Source organism: Colias croceus, chromosome 10 (genome assembly GCF_905220415.1).
Source record: "Colias croceus chromosome 10, ilColCroc2.1".
Taxonomy (NCBI): domain Eukaryota; kingdom Metazoa; phylum Arthropoda; class Insecta; order Lepidoptera; family Pieridae; genus Colias; species Colias croceus.
Genome location: NC_059546.1, coordinates 6,192,135 through 6,217,573, shown reverse-complemented (window position 1 = coordinate 6,217,573; position 25,439 = coordinate 6,192,135). Strand labels below are relative to the sequence as shown.

At 32.4% G+C, this 25,439-nt stretch overlaps 1 protein-coding gene across 1 annotated transcript; it reads right to left on the bottom strand.

The window, feature by feature from the left end:
- Window positions 1-20,724: 20,724 nt before the first annotated feature.
- Window positions 20,725-24,877, bottom strand: LOC123695203. Its single transcript, XM_045640969.1, has 3 exons — window positions 24,169-24,877; window positions 21,270-23,766; window positions 20,725-21,184 (listed from the first exon to the last, which is right to left on the bottom strand). Exons 1-3 carry the CDS (start codon window positions 24,875-24,877, stop codon window positions 20,725-20,727), a joined length of 3,666 nt encoding a protein of 1,221 aa, XP_045496925.1.
- Window positions 24,878-25,439: the final 562 nt, after the last annotated feature.

Here is a 25,439-nt window from a genome sequence, read left to right as displayed (position 1 = left end):
GGATATTTTCCCAGTTTTTATTGCGTTCTGAAATTTAATTATCATCCATTGTCATAAAGGCTTTGTGATTTTATTTCAGTTCCGTTTATATCTTTCAATCCAATACAGACTTTTAAAAATTGTTTTTTCTATCAAACTAATTATAAAATAATTAATTTATATTATTTTAAACAGACAATCACAAAGACTCATAAAGGTATTAATAATACTTAAATAAGAATAGAATGTAAATAAAGTTTAAGTTTATCGATAATGCAGAAACATTTTTTAATAGGTACTTATTAGTGATGCAACGAATACTACTTTTACGAATACGAATACGAATATTAAATCTACTATTCGGCGAATACGAATACGAATACGAATATCTCGCCTTGGCAATAAAAGACTTATTTATTTAATAAATGTTTACAATAGGCTAATTTTTATTTAAAAAACATAAAATTCGTAGATATTCTGGTTTTAGGCGATTTTTTTTTCAGTCTGGATGTTTCCAGCCGTTGAAAAAAGTTTTTCCGAAGAGACTGTACATGGCTTCAGTGAACAATATTTTTAAGACTTGGAAAACGGTTGTTGCGGTTAAGGGCCTCTGCACACGTCATATTTTTACGCGCGATTTTTAAATCTGTAGTAAATAGAGTTGCGTACAAAAATATTCGTTTTTAAATATTTGTATATTCGCCGAATACGAATATTCGGTAAATGTCTACTATTCGGCGAATACGAATATTCTTATTCGTATTCGTTGCATCACTAGTACTTATTTTAGACATCTTTGAGATTTATACCATAAATTAGATAAATTCGACATATCTATTAATTTTTTCAAGTTAACAGTTCTTTTAGTATTGTATTTTATTCAAGCACACACAAGAGTGTTATTTTTAATAGACATTTTAACCAGCCAACCTCCGTAGAGTAGATATCTCATAATTGAAGCTGAAACATCTACTTACTCAATGGGCTTTTCATGTAAACTCACTAGATCAATCAATTCATCCCTCCAGAAATGTTTTTATTAAATTGATTAAAATTGCGAAGTTAATTCTGAGAAAGTTAAAGAAATCGACGCAAGAGAAATTAATATTTTCTATGTTATAAAGAAGCAGGTAATAGTATATTTTTGAAGTTAAAGTAAAATTCAATTGTCTTGACTCAAGACTCTTGAGTATAATATGACTAAGTTTTTAGACAAGGGTTGCGTTGTTATTTTTCATATGTTAGTTCAATCTATTCTACTATTAATATTAAATAAGTTAAGCGATTCTTTGAAAATATTAAAGACGAAATCTGGAATAAATCTTAAATGAATAACTGAATTCTATTTAATTAATTATAAAATTAAAAATAATTAAATTCTAATAATTAAATTCTATTTAATTAATTTAAATAATTATAAAATTAATTATATAAAATTTAATCTAACAACAGCAATTAGGAGCGAGCGAGCGGGTTGTGGGTTTCGGTTGGATTAACATCTTTTAAAGATTTATTTAGTTCTCTTGCTTCTTTAAAAATATATAATCATTTAATATGATATAGCTTTCTTTAGATTTTACAGAAAAGTCTAGATAGATTTATTTCGTTTAAAAATGAATAAATACCTTAGTAAGATTAACAACCCTGGGTGACCGGGCAACTTTCAGCGCCGCCCTAAACTTGTGAAATAAGATTGGGCCTTGCATTCACTGGTAATGGCTTTGTTGTGTACCATTTACAGTTTGACGGTAACTTAAATTTAAATCTACAAAGTATGCAGTTACGGGGACATGTGTAGCAGTCAATTTGTTACTTGAAAAGCGCTGTTTGTTTGTATGAAATGAAAATTGTTATTTTTACGTCATGATAGTAAACGAATTTGAATTGTATATTCTTATTAAATGGTGCTTGTGTAGATAGTTTTTGAAAACTCTAAAACAAACGTACTTAATGTCTTTATTATTCTACGTTGAGTAGATACATATACACTTGAGCGCCTTATACATAATGAATTTTCTAGGTATGAAGATGTGGACGTGAGATTGGACGACAAAACTACAAAAACATGTAGATACATGTTTTAATATAGATATATTGTAACTACTTAGTATAACCTTCACAGGATCTGTTCCAGAACATGCACAATTATACAATAGGTAAATCAGGCATTAAAAACTAGATCAATAGTTTGAGTACATGTTATATAGCGTTATATAACCACTTTTAACATTTCAAGCAATATTGCCATATTATTGTTTAATATAAAAGCTTACATTTTCCTATTGCTCGCAACGCATTTGCGGCGTAACCGTGCAGGTACTTATGGGCGGCGAGAGTCATTAACTTTAAATCCGTTTCCTACCTCAGTGTCTACGATAAAGGTACGATTAAACAGAACTGAGATAAATTAAAAATAAAGACTTAAAAAGTTTATAGAATAAAAGGTTTTGAGTGTAGAAGTAAACGTCTAAAAGCTTAATTTATGAAGATTTAACTTTAAATTGATTTATAAGTAAAATTATAATAATATGTTGATGATAGTTGAGGGGGTAAGAAATAAAGAGAAAGTAGAAAAAAGCAGCGTTTTATTTCGTCCTAACACAATGTAGAATTCGAAAGATGTGCACTACAAAATGTAAAACTATACGCTGTAAAATCATGCACAAGACAGCAGACGGTCGGTGCCGACCACAAATCAGAGGTAAATCAGATTTCGACCGTGCCCGTGATTGCAAACGAATCGTGTTGTGCCGCCCCATCCACTAACAATGTAAACGTGCACCTTAAATCGCCTGGCTCTATGCATTTTGGTTGATACGGGAAGATAAAATAAAATTTTATCACTATTTTGATGTTCGCATTTTTAAGTGTAATTTTTATAGTTGCTTTTTGCATACAATAATATCACAATATGTTTTAAACTATTACATAAGTATAATATAGCTAATACTAGAATCCATGGTAGGGAAACTGAAAAAGCGGAACCCTGGATAATACAGGAAAGCAACTTAGTTCTCATGAGAATTATAATATCCTGATTTAGGGTACGTATGTACTTAATTCTATAGTTGCTGACCGACAAACGTTGTTCTACCTAACTCTTTCCTTTTATTTAGGAGTATGAAAAATAGATTGGCCGATTCAAAGCCCTACCCATAGGCATAAAAATTTCATGAAAATCGGCCCAGCCGTTTTGAAGGTGTATGGTAACTAGCAGTGACACGAGAATTTTACACATATAGAGATTAGAACTTTTTATAGCACACCAGACAAAAATAAAGTAAACCTTTATTAAATTACATTAATTATGCAACTATTAAGTATTAATTACTATAAATTTAAGTATCTACTGAGAATATTGCATTTAATGAGACTTTCGAGACAAAAGGAGTACTGAAAGGAGAGATTTCCCTCCATTAATATTGCCGCAAATCGAGGTGATGTTACTGCAGATAATAATTGTGATTGTTATGGTTTTTAATTTTGTTGGTTAAAAAAATAGGTATATTATATTTCACATGATGATAGCTGCACTTAAAGTTATTATTTCGAGGTCGAATCAGTTTAAGTAAACGTGCACATATAAGTATTTTATATAATATCCTCCTGAATCTACCTATTTAGTTTCTTATAATATTTGCATAGTTTATTACCATTGGAGGTTGTTGATTGTTTGCAATAAACGTCAGAAACATGGTAAGAACAATACATGACCCTCATAAAAGGTCTGTTGTAGGAATAAAATAAGGCTAATGATTATGTCCGTACATTTACTTTTTAAAGTACATCATGAATATTGGTCATGTGCGACGGTCTTTACAAAGCGTATTAGAAGAAAAGGAATGGGTATAAATTATTGGCTGTGTAATTCTTATCATCGTCTGTTATCACAGGAACCAAATATGCAGTTTGTCGCTGGCCATAACAGTTACTCGTAAGGGATTTATTGTGGCGTGGTTCGAGCACGCGTGTGCAATGGTAATGGATAATTTTTGCTTAGATAAAGGGAAATTTACATAGATATACATAGATGTCTTTTTGTGGACGCATTTAATAGAGAATTAAGATTGTAAGGGTTGATAGTAAGGTGATGTACTTTTTTGAATGAACGATTATATGAAACACTTTAAATATTTTCCCAATATCATAAGAAAACTATGAGAATGTAATAATCACCTCTTTGAAGGTTCATTCGAGTTCAAATTGATTAATTAAAATTGTATTTTTGATTCACGGGATAAATTTAAGGTTAGAAAATTTAAAATATATTTCGACAATAACAATTGGTGTATAATAATATATAAAAGTAAATATGCTTTTTTATAAAGACACTAGCTTTCCGCCCACGGCTTCGCCCGCGTTTTCAGAGAAAACCCCGCATAGTTCCCTTTCCCGTGGGATTTCCGGGATAAAACCTATCCTATCTCTCAAGTTGGATCGAACTGCACATGGTGTGCGAATTTTATTGTAATCGGTTAAGTGGTTTAGGAGTCCATTGAGGACAAACATTGTGACACGAGATTTATATATATATTAATAAAGAAGATAAGTAATATGTCCATGGATACATTGAAAGCTTATACATGTTGGCAGAAAGCAAACACGGCGATCGCGTGTGTTATTTTTCCTCGATAATACATTAAAGTCAAAACTAATGTGGAACAGTTTATGTTAGCCAATTATGCCCTTACAGAATTATTGTCTGTAACGACCTCAACAAAGGCAATTTCTGTGTTTCCATATCATTTAAATTAGTTTAACACTACAACGGAAAATAAATAACCAATAAATTGTAAAAATATACATTTATTCTTACAGGTAGTACCTAAAAGTTTATTTCAGCCGCGTTGAACGTAGTCTTTTTTTACGAGGCTGATAGCCAGTATCACGACTTGTTGACTTGAGTTTTTGTACATTATTTGTCATCTAAACTGACAGATAAGCTAACCGGAATATATCAAGGATTTGTGAATCTAGCCATTATTTCAAAATTTGCACGCCGTTGACGCAATATAAACCAATTCAACAATCCATACTTAATATTATAAATGCGAAAGTAACTCTGTCTGTCTGTCTGTTACTCAATCACGCCTAAACGACTGAACCAATTTGCATGAAATTTGGTATGGATATATTTTGATACCCGAGAAAAGACATAGGCTACTTTTTATCCCGGGAAAATGACGCAATCCCGGAAATCCCACGGGAACGGGAACTATTTACGGGTACTATATACGGGTTTTCCTTTGACTGCGCGGACGAAGCCGCGGGCGGATACCTAGTAAGTTCACAAAGACTGAATTAAATATGAACTTTCTATAACGTAACGTTAATAACAAATACGTACTTTTAATTTAGTTTTTAAACTTCTATCAAGTTAAATAGATGATAAATGTTAAAGAAGGTAGTTGTTAAGAATTTTTTACAACTTCTCCGACTGAGACAGAAACTTTAAAAATTGCTAAAGAACTGTCGTGCAAGTTACTTGTAACTTGTAGCAGATTTGCGATGCAGTATTTACTTCGGATTGTTTGCATTTCATTAACTCCGGTCAACAAGACTCTAATTTATCTGCTTGTACTTTACGATTGCTGTATTTTCTGTTTAGCAAAATTGTTGCCTACTTACCTCTAATTTACTGGGTCAATGTACGTAGTAGTGTTTATTATATCCCTGAAAACACTTTAAGTATAATATAGTATATGTTTCAAAAATGGTTGCAATAAATATTTTGATATTATTTGATTGGATTTGAAATAACAATTATTTTTTTTAAGTACAGTCTTATCTATTTTTATATATTCATACCTAAAAGTGCGGAATAATTATTTTACATTTCTATTCAATATTTATAAAATTATCTACAGATTCATTCAAAGGTTTCTCGAATTCTTTATACTAGAAAAGCAAAAATATAGTAAGCGGCAGTATTAAGCTGGCGAAGTTGCGGGTACAGAGCTAATTTTTACAATAATACACATTACTATTTACATATTGTATCTACATAATATAGTGAAAGATAAAACTTTTAAAAGTATGATTATAAGGCAACTTCACTATACCCATAATAGCGACTATAAAAATAAAAATAGGAAGTGAATAAAGACAATTTTCGCTCTACATAGCACCTTCTATGTCACTATAAGTTTGTTACGCTATGCGAGTAACTACACGATCAAAGAATCTTTTATCTTTGAGACATTTTATACCCGAGTGTTACAAAAACTCTTATTTGTGTTTGTCTTCCCACATGTGACATAGTTAGAAGATTATACACATTTCATAGCATAATATAGAGTGTACTTTATCATTTATGACAGATGTGAGCTTACATTAAGGCTTCTAATTGTTGCGTAAATTGTTTTCATGTTGTACTAGGGTTACTGTAATTTGTTGTCTAGGCAAAATATTTTAATTAGAAAATTAATAAATGGTTTGGTAAAATAGGAAAAGTTTTAATGATCATGAATAAACACTATTTGTATACAGGGCAATAATACGCGTGCCAAGCACGTGTATGTAGTTTCTCGTATCATATTAATGTATTTTAGTGGAATAGTTTGTTGACATGTACATGTAGTAGTAGTAGTAGTTTAACGCGAGAAAGTTGTACTTGCACTATCCAATGTTGATTAAAATAGTTCGCACTTATACTTTGTATATTTCAGCCTTCAGGTAACTACTTCATTCAAAATTAAATGGTCATATTTTATTTTCTCGTATATTTATTTCGGTTTAACATGCTTTAGATTAAACTAACAACTTTCGTATACTATGCAGATATCATCCACCTGTTCAAAGCTGAAACTAGGTCTATATTTTTTTAAATAAGTGTCTAGAGTCTGTAAGCTGCCATAAGTGGCGATATTTGCTATTTGCAGATAATTTAATAATTTTTCATCAAATCAATCACAAGACACAATCATTATTTTTGCTTTATTCGTCATTTTCACATATTATCACGTGTTTGTATGCGAATAGAATATTAATTAAGATAATTTAAACATAATTCGAGCTGTAATTAAATAATTTATGCTAAAATAAATTTATAATTAATTTCATCAACACATTCAGACTTGTTTTAATACAGCTTTGATATAAAGAATGTTAATTAAAAACACACTGTTTGATAGTTCATTGTTACATATTTATTTTATTGAATATAATTAGACTGTAAATATTAAACTCGAAATTTAATGTAATTTTCTATTTTTTGGCAAATTTATAAAGATAGAAAAATTTCAACAAATTTTGTTTGACTGGCGGTATTAAATTGTAGGGACAGGTAATATTATAGTGAACTATACTTATTTCTGTATAATATGTAGGTATATCATTTAAAAGTGTATTTTCCTCAAGTAAGGTTACTCGCCTTTAATCCCCTAAGACCAGACAGTCCGAAAGGCGTCCGTTGCTGCTAAGCCGATAAAATAAGGATTGTGTTATTATTTAGTTTCTCGAATAGAATGTGGGTATTTTAAAACGATAAGACGATTAAGATAGTTAGGACGTTTTCAGGTATTGTTAACGAGCAATATCTTTTGTTAAATACTCAAGAACTATCTTGTTTGATGTTCTTAACTATTTTCAGGATAAGTTTACATAGAAAATTGTTGTTAGTTTCTGATAACAAGAGTGTTAACTGTTAAGTATATTTGAGTATTAGTACCTTAATGTTGTAAGCTTAAAGTTTTGATGAGTTAATATATATTAATATTACGCAAGTACTTAAAGTTTTCTTCATACCAAAGGGTTCTAGCCTTCCTTAATTTTGTATATCTCTCATACTTTGCCGACCTTTGCAAAGTTTACAAAAAGGTACATCAAAGATATTCACATCGCTGAATATGATATTAAAACACAGAACTTTTAAAGGTATTATGAATAGTGTTTTTAATTAAACGCAGCGTGGTGCTCTGAGCGATGCCCGTTAATAATTGTCCAACGCTGAGACTGTTACCTTTTTGTTAACATTTTTAACGAAGTCTTTGTTCTGTATTATTTTACATCCATTCAAATGATCGGTACCAGTTTCATCCTTCTTCCGAAGCGTAGTTATGTTTTAAACGGTGATATACTTACTCAATAAATTATTAGAGAGATATTAATAATAAAATCTCTTTAACATAAATACCACAATATTTAACGTATTTAAACCCTCAATTGTTACGGCATAGAACGTAATGATAATAAAACCACAAAGAGGATTATCGTTTTTCCAATCAAATTGCGTTGTCAACGGATAATTTACGAGTGGCGTACATGTAAGCAAACATAGAGTACATTAAGTGCAGTAAAATTGTTCATGAAAAGTGTATGGATTGTATGGAGCTGGTTGTTGACAAGAGGTTAATTGAAAGTAAACAGTTTGGAGTTTACTTTGTCCATCGCCGCTCGTCCCTCTATCTCGCTTACGTTGAAATAAGCTTTGATTTTGATTGTTCTATTCCAAATGTAAATATAGTTACACATCTATTGTTATGATTGAGTACTAATGCAAGGTATTGACTTTTATATTTCGAGTTCCATTTTACCGGTGTATTTTTATGAAAATATATGTTTTGAAATATACAATCTAGCTGTTGTATCTATATAAGCACTTATATAAATCATAATAATGATTAATGATACATGTTTAAGTTTAAAGTATCACATTTTTGTAATGTTTGGTTATTGAAAAAATTCCGCATATTTACCTACAAATATTTTTTTTTATCTTTCTATGTTTCTTTTTAAATATTCATATTCATATTCATAGGTTTTAGTTAGGAAACATACCTACGTAGAGACATAGTATAGAAATAGTTTTCTTATGAGAATTGTTCTATCTGTTTTTTCAATTATCTGTCAATTTTTTTTTAATTCAACTTAATAGGTACCTCATATAAACCTCAACGTTGATTAAATTTCTCAAAATATACTCCAATCGAAATCAAAAAGTAGATATGTGATATTTTTAGCATTATTTTTAATTCTTTATGTATTTTGAAGACTGAATATTATATCCCTCTATATTTTTAAGAATTCAGAACCCTTAAAAATGAGAACAAAATTGATAACGTAGCGAAAAATAATGAATGAATCTATTCGTCAGTAAATGTTTAAAATATTGAACAGTTTTAAAAGTAAAATTGTGAAATTTGAAAAAGTATTTTTATATTGTCACCATTGTAACATGGTTAAAAGTGTTTTTTAAAATAAAATAGATCAATATCAAAATAAAAATCAGCGAAGTCATTTTGCCAATCGTATCTGTCGTTTTAGGAAAAATTATAACTTATATGTATAACTTATATAAATTGATTATAACTATTATCTTATTCTGCTCATAAAAGGCTCATAACTATTAAGTTATGAGCAGAAACGTTTACAAAGCAAAACGTCTCATTATATGGTAGTTCGATTTATATAATTCTATGAGCATAAATATAAATGTCACAATGATTTATAAGGATTTACATATTTCAAGCAAGAATAGTGTTTATCTAGAGCAAGGTTTGCGCTCTGATTTTATTTAAAATTCGACGTAAAACTAGTTTCTGATAACTTCAGGACCATTCCAAGATGCAAAGCCTGGAGTTTCCACCTCTGGGAAAACCGCTGGAATAACCTCCTGCCTGCCAGATCCTCCTGAGGAATGTACACAAAGAACTTTATTACCCAAGTTACCGCTTACATTTTGTTTATTGGGTTTGACCTGTTTTACATGTAAGAAATTGTTTGTTGGTATTATTTTATTTGACGATTTCTATCCCCAACAATGTGTTGTGTAGGTGTATACGCTTTAGGGATAATATCCATTCTATATGTATTGTTTTATTTATATCTTTGCTAATTATAAGATAAAGCAAATTAAGTCGTGGTGGGACTAAAAATAAGCAACGAGATTCTGAGTTTGTAATAAATACATAGTTTTTTGAAGTACTTATTAAATTTGCTTTATTTGTGGACTTATTAGACAATTTTAAAATTAATTAAGACTAGCTTTTCACTCGCGGCTTCTCCGGAAATTCTCATGAAAATTAGATGTTTCACCGCGCTAAAATATTATAATATTACCTAGTAAGATTTAACGTACAATTTCCATTTCATAAATTTCATTCTATGTAAAACATCGTAAGCTACTGTTACTTGATTCCTATGTAAGAAAATATTTAAATACAATTATTTTGATCACTTAATATTCAACACAAAAAGTAAATAAAAAGAAAAGAAGAACAAAAGTTTATCGCTCATCGGGCGTTTTATCAGAAAAGTCATAGAAAATAATGATTACTTGAAATCTCAGACTACGAATTAAGAATACTTTTGCTTAAGTAAACCGACCGGAATAATATTCTGAGTTTCATGTTGCCATGCCGACAAATGATTTGATGGGCTTCATCAAGGCAGAGCGAGCACAGATTATATTTCGCGACCTTCAATAAAAAAAATAAATGAACACTAAAACAAACCATTCTTTTAAGGTATATTTATGTTTTCAAATATTGGTGGTAAGAGTGTATTGCAATATCCTTATTCCTTATACAGCGTACATTTTGTCCGACGAAGCTCTGAATAGTCGGCCAGTTTCTTTGATGGCATTGAAAGAGAAAATGCTTATCGCACCATCACAAGTAAATAGTGGAATGGGTGTCGGGTTTCTCTACACATGCTACGAAAACACACTTATCCTTTCTACTTAAACTGTTTTCGCGACCCTTCTCAATACATTGAAACTATTCACTGAAGTTTTTGCTCCTTAAGTGTATAGGTTCTGCGAAATGTGAATTAATGTTCTACGGAATTAAGTAAAAGCTCCCGTTCATATTTCAATCTGTGAATATCATAGCACAGAATTATAATTCTCTTATCAATACCACTTTATGCTCACCCTTGAGATTGAAAAAGTTAATGGTTCGGAACAATCCAGGCGGTTAAAATAAATCGATGACATTCCATTTCCTACGAAAGTAATGCGTTTTCATGGATTCGTTATATTAAATTTGTTTTATTTGATTTAATCACAGACCTCATTACCAAAGAATTGAACCAAAACAAAATTTTAATTGTTTCAATGGGTACATTGTTAGTAACAATTTCCGTTGCTTATTACTTCAGCTATATACGTTCACTTTCTTGTATAAACTTTGGTTTATTCTTTTTGTTATTTTTAATTTTCTTTCATAACTAAATACAGTTTGAGTAACTTATGCTAGCTGCTCGCCGGTTTCGACTAATTTAAGAAGCGCAGCCTCTGAAATCGTGACTGCACAGAAATCGTATCAACGTTGAATCCTCAATTTGTGCAATATTGTTCTAAACTAATTTTTTGTTAATTATTATTAATTATAAATCCCCGGGGATCAGGGTAAAGACTTTGGTATAAATTACGTTAGTTGGTTTTCATGTAAAGCATACAATACATGCTTGGTTGTTACATGGTAAATTGAATACAAAAGTATTGCTGTATTGTTCACGTCAAAACATTATTCATGCCCAAGAACGAGCCTAGCTTTGTATAAAGGTGACACTTAGCTTTATATCCCTGAAACGCTGAATATGATTAACATCGTAACATATTCGGTACAGTATCATTTGTCTTTGAACACAAGTGCCGTTACTGGTTAATCGGTTAAGCCTCTTTGTACATACCGCGTACATAGTGTGATGTGCCGGGAGCGATTGTTATCACCGCCGTGATAGAAGTGCTCGTTTGTTTAGGATTTACTACCTATTCGCTCTTTACCTAGCCCATGCATTACGCACTAATGTTTGTGTAAATTATTAACCTGTTTATTGTTACGGTATTATAAACAATAAATATACCTTGGATCATGTATACGAATTTGTTTGCCTCAGCGTCCTTCGTTGTCATATATATTATTATACTTAACTCAGCTAAATTTTATGACTAATAGTTTTCAATATTAATTGTAGAGTTTGAATCATCATCTATATAATAAAGCTGAAGAGTTTGTTTGTTTGAACGCGCTAATCTCAGGAGCTACTGGTTGAAAAAATCTTTCGGTGGTATTTATCGAGGAAGGCTATTAGACTATAATATATTATTATCAACACGCTAAGACCAACAGGAGCGGAGCCACGCGGGTGGAACCGTTCCGGCCATTTCATGTAAAAAAATTATGCATGCGTGCATTATGATTGTAAGTCACTTTTATAATATAATATTACTCTATTACACAGTATAACACATTATAGATGGATGGTACAGCACTGGCGTATCTTAACATAATGACATCCGGAAGTGACTACTAATGTGACATACGATGATAAATTATCACTTGACTGTATTCACTTCTTGTTCGCTTTAGTGGGGCGGCTAATATTCGTCATCATCACTAGTATAATATTATGTTTTTTATAACACCGCTTTTTTACTGTAAGCTGACAAGGTTAGGTTTGATTCTTTTTCTTTACGTGTTATTAACTGCATTGCATTGTCTGACTGCACTAATATTTGACCTGAAATGTTTAACGCGGATAAATATGTCAAATAGCTAATCGTCTAAATTTAAACGCAAATGTTTCAAACTCAATGTAATTTAACATTGAAAACTATCAATTTATGTAACACGTCTGTTAAATACTTACTGACTACGTAAAGAAACGTTCATACTTCGTTATTATATGTATATTAAACAATAAAAGTTTATTTGGTAACAATTAACATTTAACAAGCGAAGTTAGGTGCTAAGTTTAAATCTCGTGTTTCTACGTTATTTAGCAAATTAATTCATAAACTTTATCTCCAAATACGCGAACGAAAGATGTTTGTGTAGACGGAGTTACTTCATAACTTGTTAATTTTAGCTTAAGTCGTTAAAAATTGTTTCCGGATTTTCCGCAGCATTTTTTCTTTTATGAACGTGAGTCAACATGGGGTCAACTTAAGTTGGAATAATTAAATAAATATAAACATTGCAGACTTTCTTTTCTACATTTCAGACATTTTCACTGAGATTTAACACTAAAAAGATGATCTGATCTAAATATATCGAAGATGTTTACGCAAAGCCAGTTTTAATTTGTTTTATACATACTAACAAATGAAACTGTTCAATTAGTGTCTTTCAAAAGGTCAAACATACTGGAAATCTGTGTCTTATAAAGATTTCTAAATGAGTACTTACTAAGATTAGAATATAGGATCAGCTAATAGAACAGTTATTATTAAAAGTATTGAGAAGGTATTTTTGAGTATACACGTGTCTACGATATACATTTATAAAGAATTAAAAACAGTGGGTTGAACAATTATTAGGTACCTACTCAATTTTTTCAATGTTATTCCAAAAGTTGTTTACAAGTTTGTTAAGCTCGTAATGTGAATGGCCTCTTTCATAAAATCTTACATCATTGCGGAATGTTTAAATAGATTTTTTATTTTAAGCACAATAAAACATTCTGTGGTATCCCTGAATTTATTGGACTTGTTTGGTGGTATTACTTATTATCAATTTGGCATAAATAGATTCATATTTTATAGATTTGAAAATTATTAATTAAGAAAACATAAACTTTTTAATAACGTATAATATATCTGTATATAAAAGAAGGAAATTATATTCAAAGGAAACACAGTCCTTTTTACTTATAAAGTTAAACTGGGATATCTTTTTCGCGTTTAACGTTTCTCTTATAGAGAGAAACTCCAGCTTTTAAAGGATTTTCCGATACGAAGCATTGAACAATTCAAGTTTTTACTATGCACTTACAGTCCAACTAAAACATTGCAATTCTAAAGTAATTGAAAATTAAATAATGCAAAATCTTTTAGTATTATCCTTACGACACTAATTCTGATTATATTGAAATTAACAGTGACAAAAAGTCATGCGATGCCAAATATCAATAATTGAAGCTTAGACAATTGTAGCACATAATCAATTTAGAAATATACGAAAGAAAAAGATTCCAGACATTCTTTATTTAGTAGCCTTTTAAATAGTAAAATCTTATTCAAATTTGTAACCCGAGCTCGGCGAATGTCTCCATCATTTCTGTCTAATGTGCCTGTTTTTCGAGAACTAACGACACTTAGTAAGAACTCCTTATCGTTAAGTCCCGAGAAGACAAGTGACAGATAAAATGCAGTGGAAACCGTGATTTATTGATGAGATCTCGCCATGTCTGTCAAACTTGCTAAGCTGTTGGTTGATATCGATTTAATGCGTTATTAGTTATTTGTGAAAAACACAAATAACTAATAACGCATTATTAAACACTCTTCGGTGTAACGCAGGCCTTCATAAGATACTTGGGTCCAAATTATTGAGCAGACGTACAAAGTTTCGAATCTATAAAACCGTGATAAGGCCGATTCTTATGTACGGCTGTGAAACCTGGACGCTCACCCAAAAAGAAGAAAAGAAGCTTCTCGTAACGGAACGCAAAATACTCCGTAAAATATTGGGCCCGATACCCTTAAACGACGGTAGCTGGAGAATCAGAACCAATAAGGAGCTGGAGGAACTTTTTGCTGCACCAAACATCTTAGGCGAGATTAAAGCGCATAGGCTACGATGGTTGGGCCACGTTCTGCGGATGGGAGATGATCGGGCTGCTAAGCGGGTTTACTTGGGGCGTCCCTCAGGCCGACGGCCGGTTGGCCGTCCTAAGTATCGCTGGGCGGACCAAGTGAATAACGATCTCGTGGCACTGCGCAGAAGAGACTGGCAAAACATCGCACTGTGCCGGGACAAGTGGCGTCTTTTGTTGTCGGAGGCCAAGACCCACTTTGGGGTCACTGCGCCAGATAGTAAGTAAGTAATTAGTTATTTGTGTATGTTCTAAGTTGTCTGATTGAAGGTAGTTTTTAACCGACTTCAAAAAAAAGGAGGAGGTTATCAATTCGGCCGGTATGTAGATATGTATATATTTATGTATTATTTTATGTAGATATATATTATAATATGTTTTTTACATGTTTGAATGATGAAACGTCTTTATTTTTCTGTTTTTCTTGCTAAGTACTATTATTAATATTATTTTTTTTTCTCTGTTCTCGTCCCGCCATTTTAGTGACCTCTTTGCTTGTTACCTTTTACCGTGGTTGCCTGGTAGAGATCACTACTTAGTGATAAGGCCGCCAAGTTAATTGTACTCTGTTAGGGTTCCGTACCTCAAAAGGAAAAAACGGAACCCTTATAGGATCACTTTGTTGTCCGTCTGTCCGTCCGTCCGTCCGTCCGTCTGTCAAGACCCTTTTTCTCAGGAACGCGTGAAGGTATGAAGCTGAAATTTATATCAATTACTCAAGTCTACTGTCCCTTGAAGCTGTGAAAAAATCAAACTTCTAAGCCAACGCAATCAAAAGATACAGCCGTTTATGCCGCAAATTTTCGACACTTGCAAGGGAATCAAAACCTACAAGGTGCTTCCCGTGAACTCAGAATCTTGAAATTTGGTACGAAGCAACGTCTTACAGCATAGATAAAGGAAAAATTACGAAAACCATAAATTTTTTGTTACATCACATAATATATTTTTTTTAAATTGTAAACCTTGCAGGTTTGTACGGAACCCTCGGTGCGCGAGTCCGACTCGCCGGTTTTTTTTAGATGTAATTAATTCTAAGCCTCTAAGGTTTCCTATTTGTACAATTAATTAAGTGTAAAATAAATAATAAATAAATATGTTTTTTTATTTATGTACACCGATTACTCCGAGGTTTCTCAACCGATTTACGTGATTCTTTTTTTTATTCGATGCGGGATGGTGTCGAATTGGTCCCATAAAAAATTTATTCGGTTATGCCCAGTAGTTTTTATTTTATGAGCATTTTTGTCTGTATTTGTAAATGTTGCAAGTGCAAGTTTGAAGTCGGTTATTTTTAACGCAGTTTTCACTTGTCATGTTAATGGAGAGCGGGTTCGTAAATTTTGTTACGGTTGTTAGTTGTAACTTGTAAGTAATTTTTCCTTGAAAAGGGCATACTTAGATATTTTTTTATGATTTGGTTTATTGTATTTGAAGTATATGATTATTTTAAAACATCTTCCATAACTTATCTAGATATAAAATGCCTGTGAAGAAACAACGTGGTATAATCATTCTATAAATAAATATACCTTCTTTTTTATTTTATTACTGTGATACATTCAACAAAAAATAAAGGTACAAATAGATTTTCCTACAAGAAAACAATGTTGCCGACGTTGTAATTCCAGATAGTTTCCACTAGTTCAACTGATTAGTACCTAAAATCGTTCGAGGGATAAACATTGAATGGTCTAGTTTATAGAATTGTTTAGGTATTCCGTGTACATAGAATTGTCAAAGTTGTTTGGCTATTCAATAATTTACACTAACTAACTACTACTACGACTAAATTCTGAATTGTTTACCACCTGTAGTTATAGGTACTTCATATTTCAGGAGTTTACTAGAAGCTTCGAATTTTCAATCATGCTCTACAGTATAATTTATCTAAATATGAGCTAATTCTTAGGTTACAATGCGACAAACAAGCGAAAAAAATAACTTAAGTACTTATTATTTCCGCCAATTACCTGACGGTTACCACCAGCAATTATATTAAACTTTTTTCATAAAGCTGAAAACATTGAAAAAGTGGTACGTACTCGAGGAGCTAAACAACGTCAAACGTAGGTAGCAACGTTAAGCGTAGCGCGTAATCGAAGTGCACCCAATTAATCAACTCGGTATAACAAGTTTAAACAATCCTCAATCATGGGAAATTGCACGTTCACTGCGATTCAGTGCAGGTCGGGGCAAAGCAAACAACCAAACATCCGGCCATGAATGAAAACCACGCCGTAATGGAAACAAAATGTAATTATACGAGCTTTCCCATGTTTCTATCAATTTGTTTATTCATATTTTATGAATTATAAAATGCCAGGTGTGTCATATTATTTCCACAATTTTCACGCGTGAAGTTTACACAACAGTACACTACGCAATATTTTAATCTGATTAAATCTGTTAACATAATATTACCGTAATTTTATTTGCTTTTAAAGTTTTATTAATTTTGACTTACGATAATTGCGAATCGATAGCATTATAGGTTCGGGTTGAATGGGCTTTTAACCAATAATGGTATATATATCAACTTACGGTTACTATCTAGGTAAATAAAGCATAAAAATAAGTACACATGATAAGATATTATTATGAAAGAGAAACGCATTTGGAACAAGTGTTGCCCCTTGTTGTAATAAGAAAAAGTAATTTAACCCAAAGTACTCTCGTACATAATTTCCTAGCATATTCTCATGTGGCCAGAGTTTTAGTTTTATTATGGTCTAGAATATACACTACACAGATGCGTTGCGAGCATAAACCCTTCTAATAATTTACTTTTAACGGTGTGTGAAGTGGTATGTTTATGTATTTTAAGTTTTATTATACACAGTTTGCATTCCATATTTGGAACAAACATATTGTTGACTGTTTCAAAAACTAAGAGTAATATATTGGTCAAGTAGTAGATAGTAGTGATTAAGTATTAATTATTTACTATTTAGTAAAGTGTAGTAGTAGTATGAGTATCATTATTGTAATTTTGGCTTCATTTGTCATTATGCTGATGACGAATTCCTAGTATTGCATTTCAGTAGTAGAGCAAATTACTGAAACAAACAATGCGTAATTCCTTAACTTTATGATTACAATATTTTTTCATTCATTCAGAATGGACTTAATCAAACTGTACTGGTCTATAAATTGGAATGAAAAGAATTATTTTATATAGTAAAAAATAAATCAGCGAGTCTGTATACAGAGTAAACCTTACATAGCGGATAAATAAGTGAAGAAGAACTGACAGTTCCGTTATTTACTACTATGGAAATTACCACCCAAAATGCTCTAATAAATCTTGCCCAACCATTTCAGAGACAACTGGCCTATTACCAAACAATTTTGCCTCCTTTTATGACTGGATTTCTTTAAGAAATAGAAGACCATATAAATGAAAGGATTGATAATTATATGTATAAAACACAAAAATTCACAGAACCATGCTTACAAAATAAAACAGTTTTGACATTGCCCTGTTTATTGGAGCTTTGGGCGCACTTATGCCTTACATAAATGGATGTTGGAATAGAATTATTATTAAAAAGTTTCTCAATAAAATAAAGAAACTTCTATTGATAAACTACGTTAGAGGTATCTCTTGTATTTGATTACTTAAAGCTTACTTTGGTTGAATTACCAACTTAAAACAAACTTTGTTTTGTTTTTGAACTTGATTTTCAACTAATTGAAAGAACCCACTATTAGGATATAATAGATATCGGTACCTAAAAATATAAACAAAATGATTTATCTAATATCTCTTTGTAATGCATTTTGACAACCCTCCGTGTAATTATGTCAGACGATTAAACGTGTTAAAAATTTTGTCGAAAATCTGTCAAAACTGATGAACAAAACGAAATCTTTGAAGATTTAGAAATTAGAAGCGTTCTTTCAATTTTCTAGACGGCTAAATATTTTTCTTTCAAGCGAGAAAAATACAAAACAACGAAAATTAATTGTTTCTGTATGGGTTTGGAACAAAGCAAACGGCGCTGTTGATGATCGATAAATCTATTCTGAAAATTTATGAACAAAGGAAATGTTTCGAAAAATTCACTTCCATTCGCGATAAAGGAAGCTCCAAATATTAAATGGTGATTAACTTTTTACCGGCTTATATTGTAGCGTTTCAATTTTGTCAACGTTTCGTGCGCGTAGCAAAGAGGAAAGTGATTGATTTTTCAGTGTTTAATATTCATTAAAACTTCATTATTTTTGTAATGATTAATATAAAGAGCCATAATTTATTCATATGGATCTCTGTACTCAGTAATTTATTTATTTTTATATGTTAATTTAAATATTGTACGTTTATTTCACACTAGCTTCCGCCCGCGACTCCGTCCGCGCGGATGTCGGTCTTCGCGTGGATGGCTATTTCTCCATTTTGAGTACCTCTGTCAATAACATCTTATAAATATCTATTGGACCCAATTCCCAAATACGGCTAGGCCTATAATAATACGCAACGTGTGTTCGCGGTTCTACGGAACAACGTCTATGGATAAAACTGAAAAATTAAAATTATTTTTTTTCTACGTATTTTTCCAGGATAAAAAGTATCCTATTTTACGCCCAGGATAATAAGGTATAATTATACCAAGTTTCATCGAAATCGAACCGCTAGTTTTCACGTGATGCCTTCACATACAGACAGACAGACAGACAGACAGACAGACAGACAAAAATTTTTTTAATCACATATTTGGGTTTGGTATCGATCCAGTAACACCCCCTGCTATTTATTTTTTCAATATTTTCAATGTACAGAATTGACCCTTCTACAGATTTATTATATGTATAGATAAATATCACAAATAAATTTGTTAACTCTGCGTTGCACGTTAAACACGGTTAGTCAGTTTATTTTTATAAACAGTTATTCCTAAAGGCAGTGAAGCTGGCGTATCATTAAAAAAACCTATCAATAGTGAGCGTGCATTTCCAATTAATACCTCATCGAGCATTTATGATACTCGCATCAAAGGTTCGATTCATCTATTGTGGTCGAGTTTAATGTTAATAGGGGTCGATTTTCCTGCTCCGTAGATGGGAGAATATCCAAATGAAAGAGTGCTTTGATACATGTATATGTAACTGCAGTGCGGCAATAGTATGCTAGAAATAAAAAAAATCTAGCAACGTGAGAGCCCAGTGTTTTCCATTACGGTAATGGAGTTACTTTTCACTAACATTTTTGCGACCAAAATTTAAATTACTTGGCTTTTTGGATGACGCAATGGATTAAATAGAGGACAGTTTTATGGATTGTTTTGAATTTCCGAATGTTAGTGGTCACCAGGTGTGCACTCCGCCTAATTAAACCAATTTTAGTTTTTCCATGTTCCATTTCTTCGTTGGTGTATTCGCGTTCCCAATTTACAATGTATTTTTAGTATTTTTGCCTTTGTATTAATTAATAACTGTAATATTGCTTTGAGATACGTTTATACCCTTTTTTATATACATATTTTACGATACGAAATTATAAATAAGCTTAACCATATTGAACAAAAACTCCCATTTTATGTATCGCTTTGAGTTTATTTCTTTCCAACAAACGTTAAGATGACACAATGCACAATGAGCAATAATTTAAGTAACACATTACTTTCTTTAGCACAGGTTTATATTAATTACAACACAAATTTTAATATTAGATGTGTTCAATACTCAGACGCTAAGATGACACACTGACAATGCATATTACAATTCGCATGAACAAAAATATAAAATAAAGTGACGGTAGGTCGTAAACATACAGCCCACCAAGGACAAATTTTCACAATTTTCCTTAATACAACTATACCATACAAAACGTAAATACCAACGAACATCTTAGCGAATTTAACACCAAAACCAAAAATACAAAATAAAATATTACCACATACATAACTAGTAACAAATTACTAAACCGAACATAATATAAGGCTTAAGACAGACAACAGAAAAAAAATCAACATTAGTTGGTAACTGGCAAAAAACACAATTTAGAAACAGGGCGTTTAATTACATTGTTTTTACATTTTAAACTGACAACTCGCGTAATTCCGTCCAATCCGGGATGTTTTTCAACTATAATACCATATAACCATCTTCCAGGTGGAAGACCATCCTCTACTACTAATACTAAATCTCCAATTTTAGGTTCAGGAAAAATATTATTCCATTTATAACGATGGTAAAACTGAGTCAAATATTCATTTGACCAATTTGCATCAATTGGGGACCGCCGTGAAATGTTCTCTCATGAGCATCCGCAATAATCAAAGTTGTAAACTGTGATTTACGAGGAAGAATGATAGGATGTTTTCTCTCATCACTAAGGATTGCCTGCTGCAGTCTGCCACCTACTCGTAGGATACCGTCTTCGTCAACTATTGGATTGAGTGAGGTAAGTTTACTTTTTTTATTTATTTCTTTTTTATTTCTTAAATCTGCAAGCTCTTCACCGAAATGTTTTTCTTGGCATCTTTTAACGCATATTTTTAAACTTTCTCTTATTTCAAAACTTGTTATCCAATCCTTCTGATCCTCTACTTCCTTTTTTCTCATTCTTTTAATTAGTCTTTTACAGAGTGCAGTAACGCGGAGCAGTCTTCTCAAAGATGAAAAGCGTGAGTATATTTCTTCTTCAAGATCTGCTTCATCACTGTGAGTATTAATTAAACAAATTTTTATTTTTCTTTCTTCTAGATCTGTATCTTCTATTTGACCTCTTGTAAAATTTATATAACTTTTCTTGCAGCCACTTTGGCCCTTCCTTCCAGAGTTGAACATCCCATTGCGTACTGCCACGCGATGCACAATCTGCAGGATTATCCTTGGTAGATACGTGTTGCCATTGCTGCGGTTCCAACGAAGTAATAATCTCCGACACTCGGTTGGCGACAAAGGTTTTCCAACGACTAGGTTGTCCTTGAAGCCAAGCGAGCACAATTTGTGAGTCGGTCCACGCATGAATAGAAGATTTCTCCAAACCCATGACTTGAGACACTTCAAGTAGCAGTCTTGTGAGTAGTACAGCTCCACAAAGCTCCAATCTCGGAATCGAAACTTGTTTAATGGGCGCTACCTTTGTTTTGGAAGCGATTAATGCAACATTAACTTCCCCATTGGAATTAACTACTCGCAAGTACACAACTGCCGCAAATGCAACATTTGAAGCATCGCAGAAGCCATGCAATTCGCGAACTTTATCATCATTATTGATGTTGATCCAGCGTGGGATACTAAATTTGGTAAGTGTATCTAATTCACTTCTATACTTGAGCCAGTCCTTCAGTAATTGTGGAGGAAGTTCATCATCCCACTCAATTCCCGAGAGCCATAATTTCTGTATAAAAACTTTGGCTGAAATTATTACTGGCGCAAGCCAACCAACAGGATCAAATAATCGAGAAATTTCTGAAATAACCTTTCTTTTTGTTACAGGAGGAGAGAGTTGTGGAAGTTTTACTACGTATTCAAATTCATCGGTTCTTCTGTTCCAGGTAAGTCCTAAAATTTTCATGATTTCATCTATTTTTAGTTTCAGGTTTTCTGCTTGATCTTCAACATCTTCGTTAATTTCTTTAATTATTTCTTCGCTATTACTGCTCCATTTTTGCAAGACAAATCCACCTCCTTGTAGAAGTTGTGTTATTTCCTTATAAATTTGCTTACCTTCTTCCACAGAAAAGCAACCCGACATAAAATCGTCCATATAAAATTCACGAAGTACTCTTTCAGCAGCCAGCGGATACTTTACTCCATCGTCGTGTGCAACTTGCTGTAATGATTTCACAGCGAGATAAGGTGCTGAAGCCGTACCAAAAGTAACTCGTAAGAGGCGCAGATGCTGCAGTCTTTGATCTGGATCTTCACGCCACACAAAACGTTGAAAATTTGTATGTAATTCAGATATTTTCACCTGTCTATACATTTTTATAATGTCAGCGACAAGACAAATTGGATATTGACGCCAACGCATTATAATGTGACGTAAGTCAGGTTGTAGTGATGGGCCTACCATAAGTTCGTCATTCAATGTGATGCCATTGGTTCCTGGACAAGAAGCGTTGAAGACAACTCGGACTTTAGTAGTATCCTTATCCTCTCGGATCACTGCATGGTGAGGTAAGTATACAGCATCAGCCAAATCTTCTTCATGTGATGGCACAGTTTCCACGTGACCTAAATTTTTATATTCTTCTATGACAGCAGCATACTCAGCCTTAAGCTTAGGATTTTTTAATAAACGATTCTCAAGCCGATTAAATTGTTTTATTGCAATAGCCTTTGAATTACCATATTTGCAATTTGGATCATCGGTTCGAAATGGTAAATGTACTATATAGCGTCCTGAACTATCTCTCCTAGTAGTTGATGAGTATATATTCTCACATTTAATTTCTTCCTCCGTAAGAAGTGATTTATCAGAGGCAAATTGATCCGATTCAAGCTCCCAAAACTTCTTCATAAGTTCGTATTCATCATTTTGATGAATATGATTGCACCAAATAGTGCTGGAGCTCGATCTGGATTGAATTGGACCCGATAGAATCCAACCCAGCTGTGTATTTTGCGCGATTAATGAACTGGGTGAATTCTTGATCAGACCTTCAAGCAAAATCTGACCATAAACATCTGCTCCAAGGAGCATGTCAATTTTATTTGGTGTTGTAAATAAAGGATCTGCTAAAACTAATTTAGATACTTCAGGACTAAGATTAACAACAGCATTCTTTTCCGGAAGTACTGAGGTGAGCTTATTGAGCACAAAAGCTTGGACGCAAATTTTAAAGTTGCAATGGCGTGATTCAATCTCAATTTCTACCCTCGCTTTAGAGGCAACAGAACTTGAGTGGTCACTACCCAAACCAATAATGGAGCTTTTGTGTGGAATCTTTCTTAGCCCAAGAAGTTGAGCAGCGGCTTCAGTCAAAAATGAAGCCTGTGATCCTTGATCAATGAGACATCTTAACGTGATCAATGAGCCTGTGTGTGACCTGGCATTAACTAATGCGGTGGCAAGTAAAACTTGTCCACTGAAACGCGAAAAGCAGGCTCTGATATTATTAATATTTTTTACCTGTGTTGATGTAGATGCTGTTGCTTCCTTAGCATCTGGTTCTGCCTCACTCATTTGAGGCACCGATGGGAGCGATACATTTTTGGGATGTAGTAAAGAATGATGTTTCTTCTTGCAAATACGACACCTGGAAGACTGGCGACACGAATATACATTGTGACCTGCACCAAGACAATTAAAACAAAGATTTTGTGATTGGACAAAATTCCGTCGAGTATCAGTTATTTCTCTTGAAAAACTTTTACAATTTCGCAAAATATGATGATCGTCAGAACAATAAATACATTTTAAATTTGAAATATGAAACGCTTTCGATGTAGCATTAGTTCTATATTGTTGACTATTATGTTTAGCTACCTTAGGATCAATAAATTCTAATGAACGTGAACGGATTTCTAAAAATTCTATAAATTCCTTATATGTTGGTAATAAATTACAATTTTTACTACTTTGCAGTTCCCACTGCTTACGGGATTCGGAATCTAATTTTAAACTTACAACATAAATAACAATAGTGTCCCAAGTACTTACATCTATTGACAAATTTTTAAGTGCAAACATACATTCATTAGTAGTATCTAATATTTCGCGTAACGCTGTAGCTGATTCAGTTGTTACAGTTTTTTGATTCATAAATTTCTTTAAGATACAATTGGCAAGATACTTTTTGTTGCTGTACCGATCCTCAAGCTGTTTCCAACATAACTTATAATTTTCTGCAGTTATTGGTATGTGTCGCAAGAACTGTTCCGCTTCTCCAGTGAGTTGACATTTTAAATAATGTAAGCGTTGAACGTCATCCAATGTAGGGTTACTATGTACCAGTGACAAAAACAGGTCTCGAAAGCTCGTCCATTCTGCATATTTCCCGGAGAAATGTGGGATAGCAATCTTTGGTAATTTAAAACCTTGTTGATTCGAATCTGTAGCTGTGGTGCTGCCATCTGGCGCATGATGTACATAGGTTGATTTAACAGTTAAATTAGCTCGAGCTTCCCGCAACTCATACTTATAATCGATATATTGTTCTTCACAATTGCCATATGTATCAGCTTTGACATAAGTAGTAGCATTCAATTTATCACTTTCCGAAACTTGAATAATTTGCGTGTGAGTTTGCAAAAACTGAGACCAAAGTTCCTCAAGCGCATCCAATCTTGTCGATAAATACGCATCATTCGCTAAACGTTCTTTAGGCGATTTCTTAAAATTAGATCTAGCTTTTGTAATTCGATCATATATATTGTTTTGCACTTTAATATAAGATTCCATCTTTAACAATAAATAAAATTAATATATAAAAAACTTTATAAAAATCTCAACGTGAAATACCTATTTGAAATATGTAATCTAATAAATCAAATATATTATTTACTATAGAAAATCCGAAATAGATTTATAAATTCAATGTTCATAAAGTGACAATTACTTATTCACAGATTATAATACTTATGTAAGTACTTATAGGTAGTTATTTAACTATACTTAGATAATTGTTTTAAGATTCAGCTAAACACGTAACCTTGAACTATATATAACAAGTTCACATTACATCAATCTTTAAATTACAAATCAATTATTTGGTTATAGCAATTAGCAAATTTTATATACGATTTACACTTAAAGTCCCAATACAATATTAAAGTCCAATTATTACGATATTGCGAATGTACTCACGGTTTGTCCACTTATTTACTCACTCACAGCACTTATACACAAAATAACCTCCAGATGCAGATGTGAAGACACGAAACACGATGATAGAACACCCAACTCGATGTCACGTATTATTAGTCGTAATCCACCAACAATTACATCGATATTGTCGTAACTC

Excerpts from the sequence above, each read along its gene's own strand:
- LOC123695203 (XM_045640969.1), bottom strand. The coding sequence starts at position 24,877 with ATGGAATCTTATATTAAAGTGCAAAACAATATATATGATCGAATTACA. Across the intron at positions 23,767-24,168 it reads ATTAGATACTACTAATGAAT|GTCACAATGTATATTCGTGT; the intron begins GTATGTTTGCAC and ends GTCTTGGTGCAG. Across the intron at positions 21,185-21,269 it reads CCAAAGTGGCTGCAAGAAAA|TGATGAAGCAGATCTTGAAG; the intron begins GTTATATAAATT and ends TAATACTCACAG.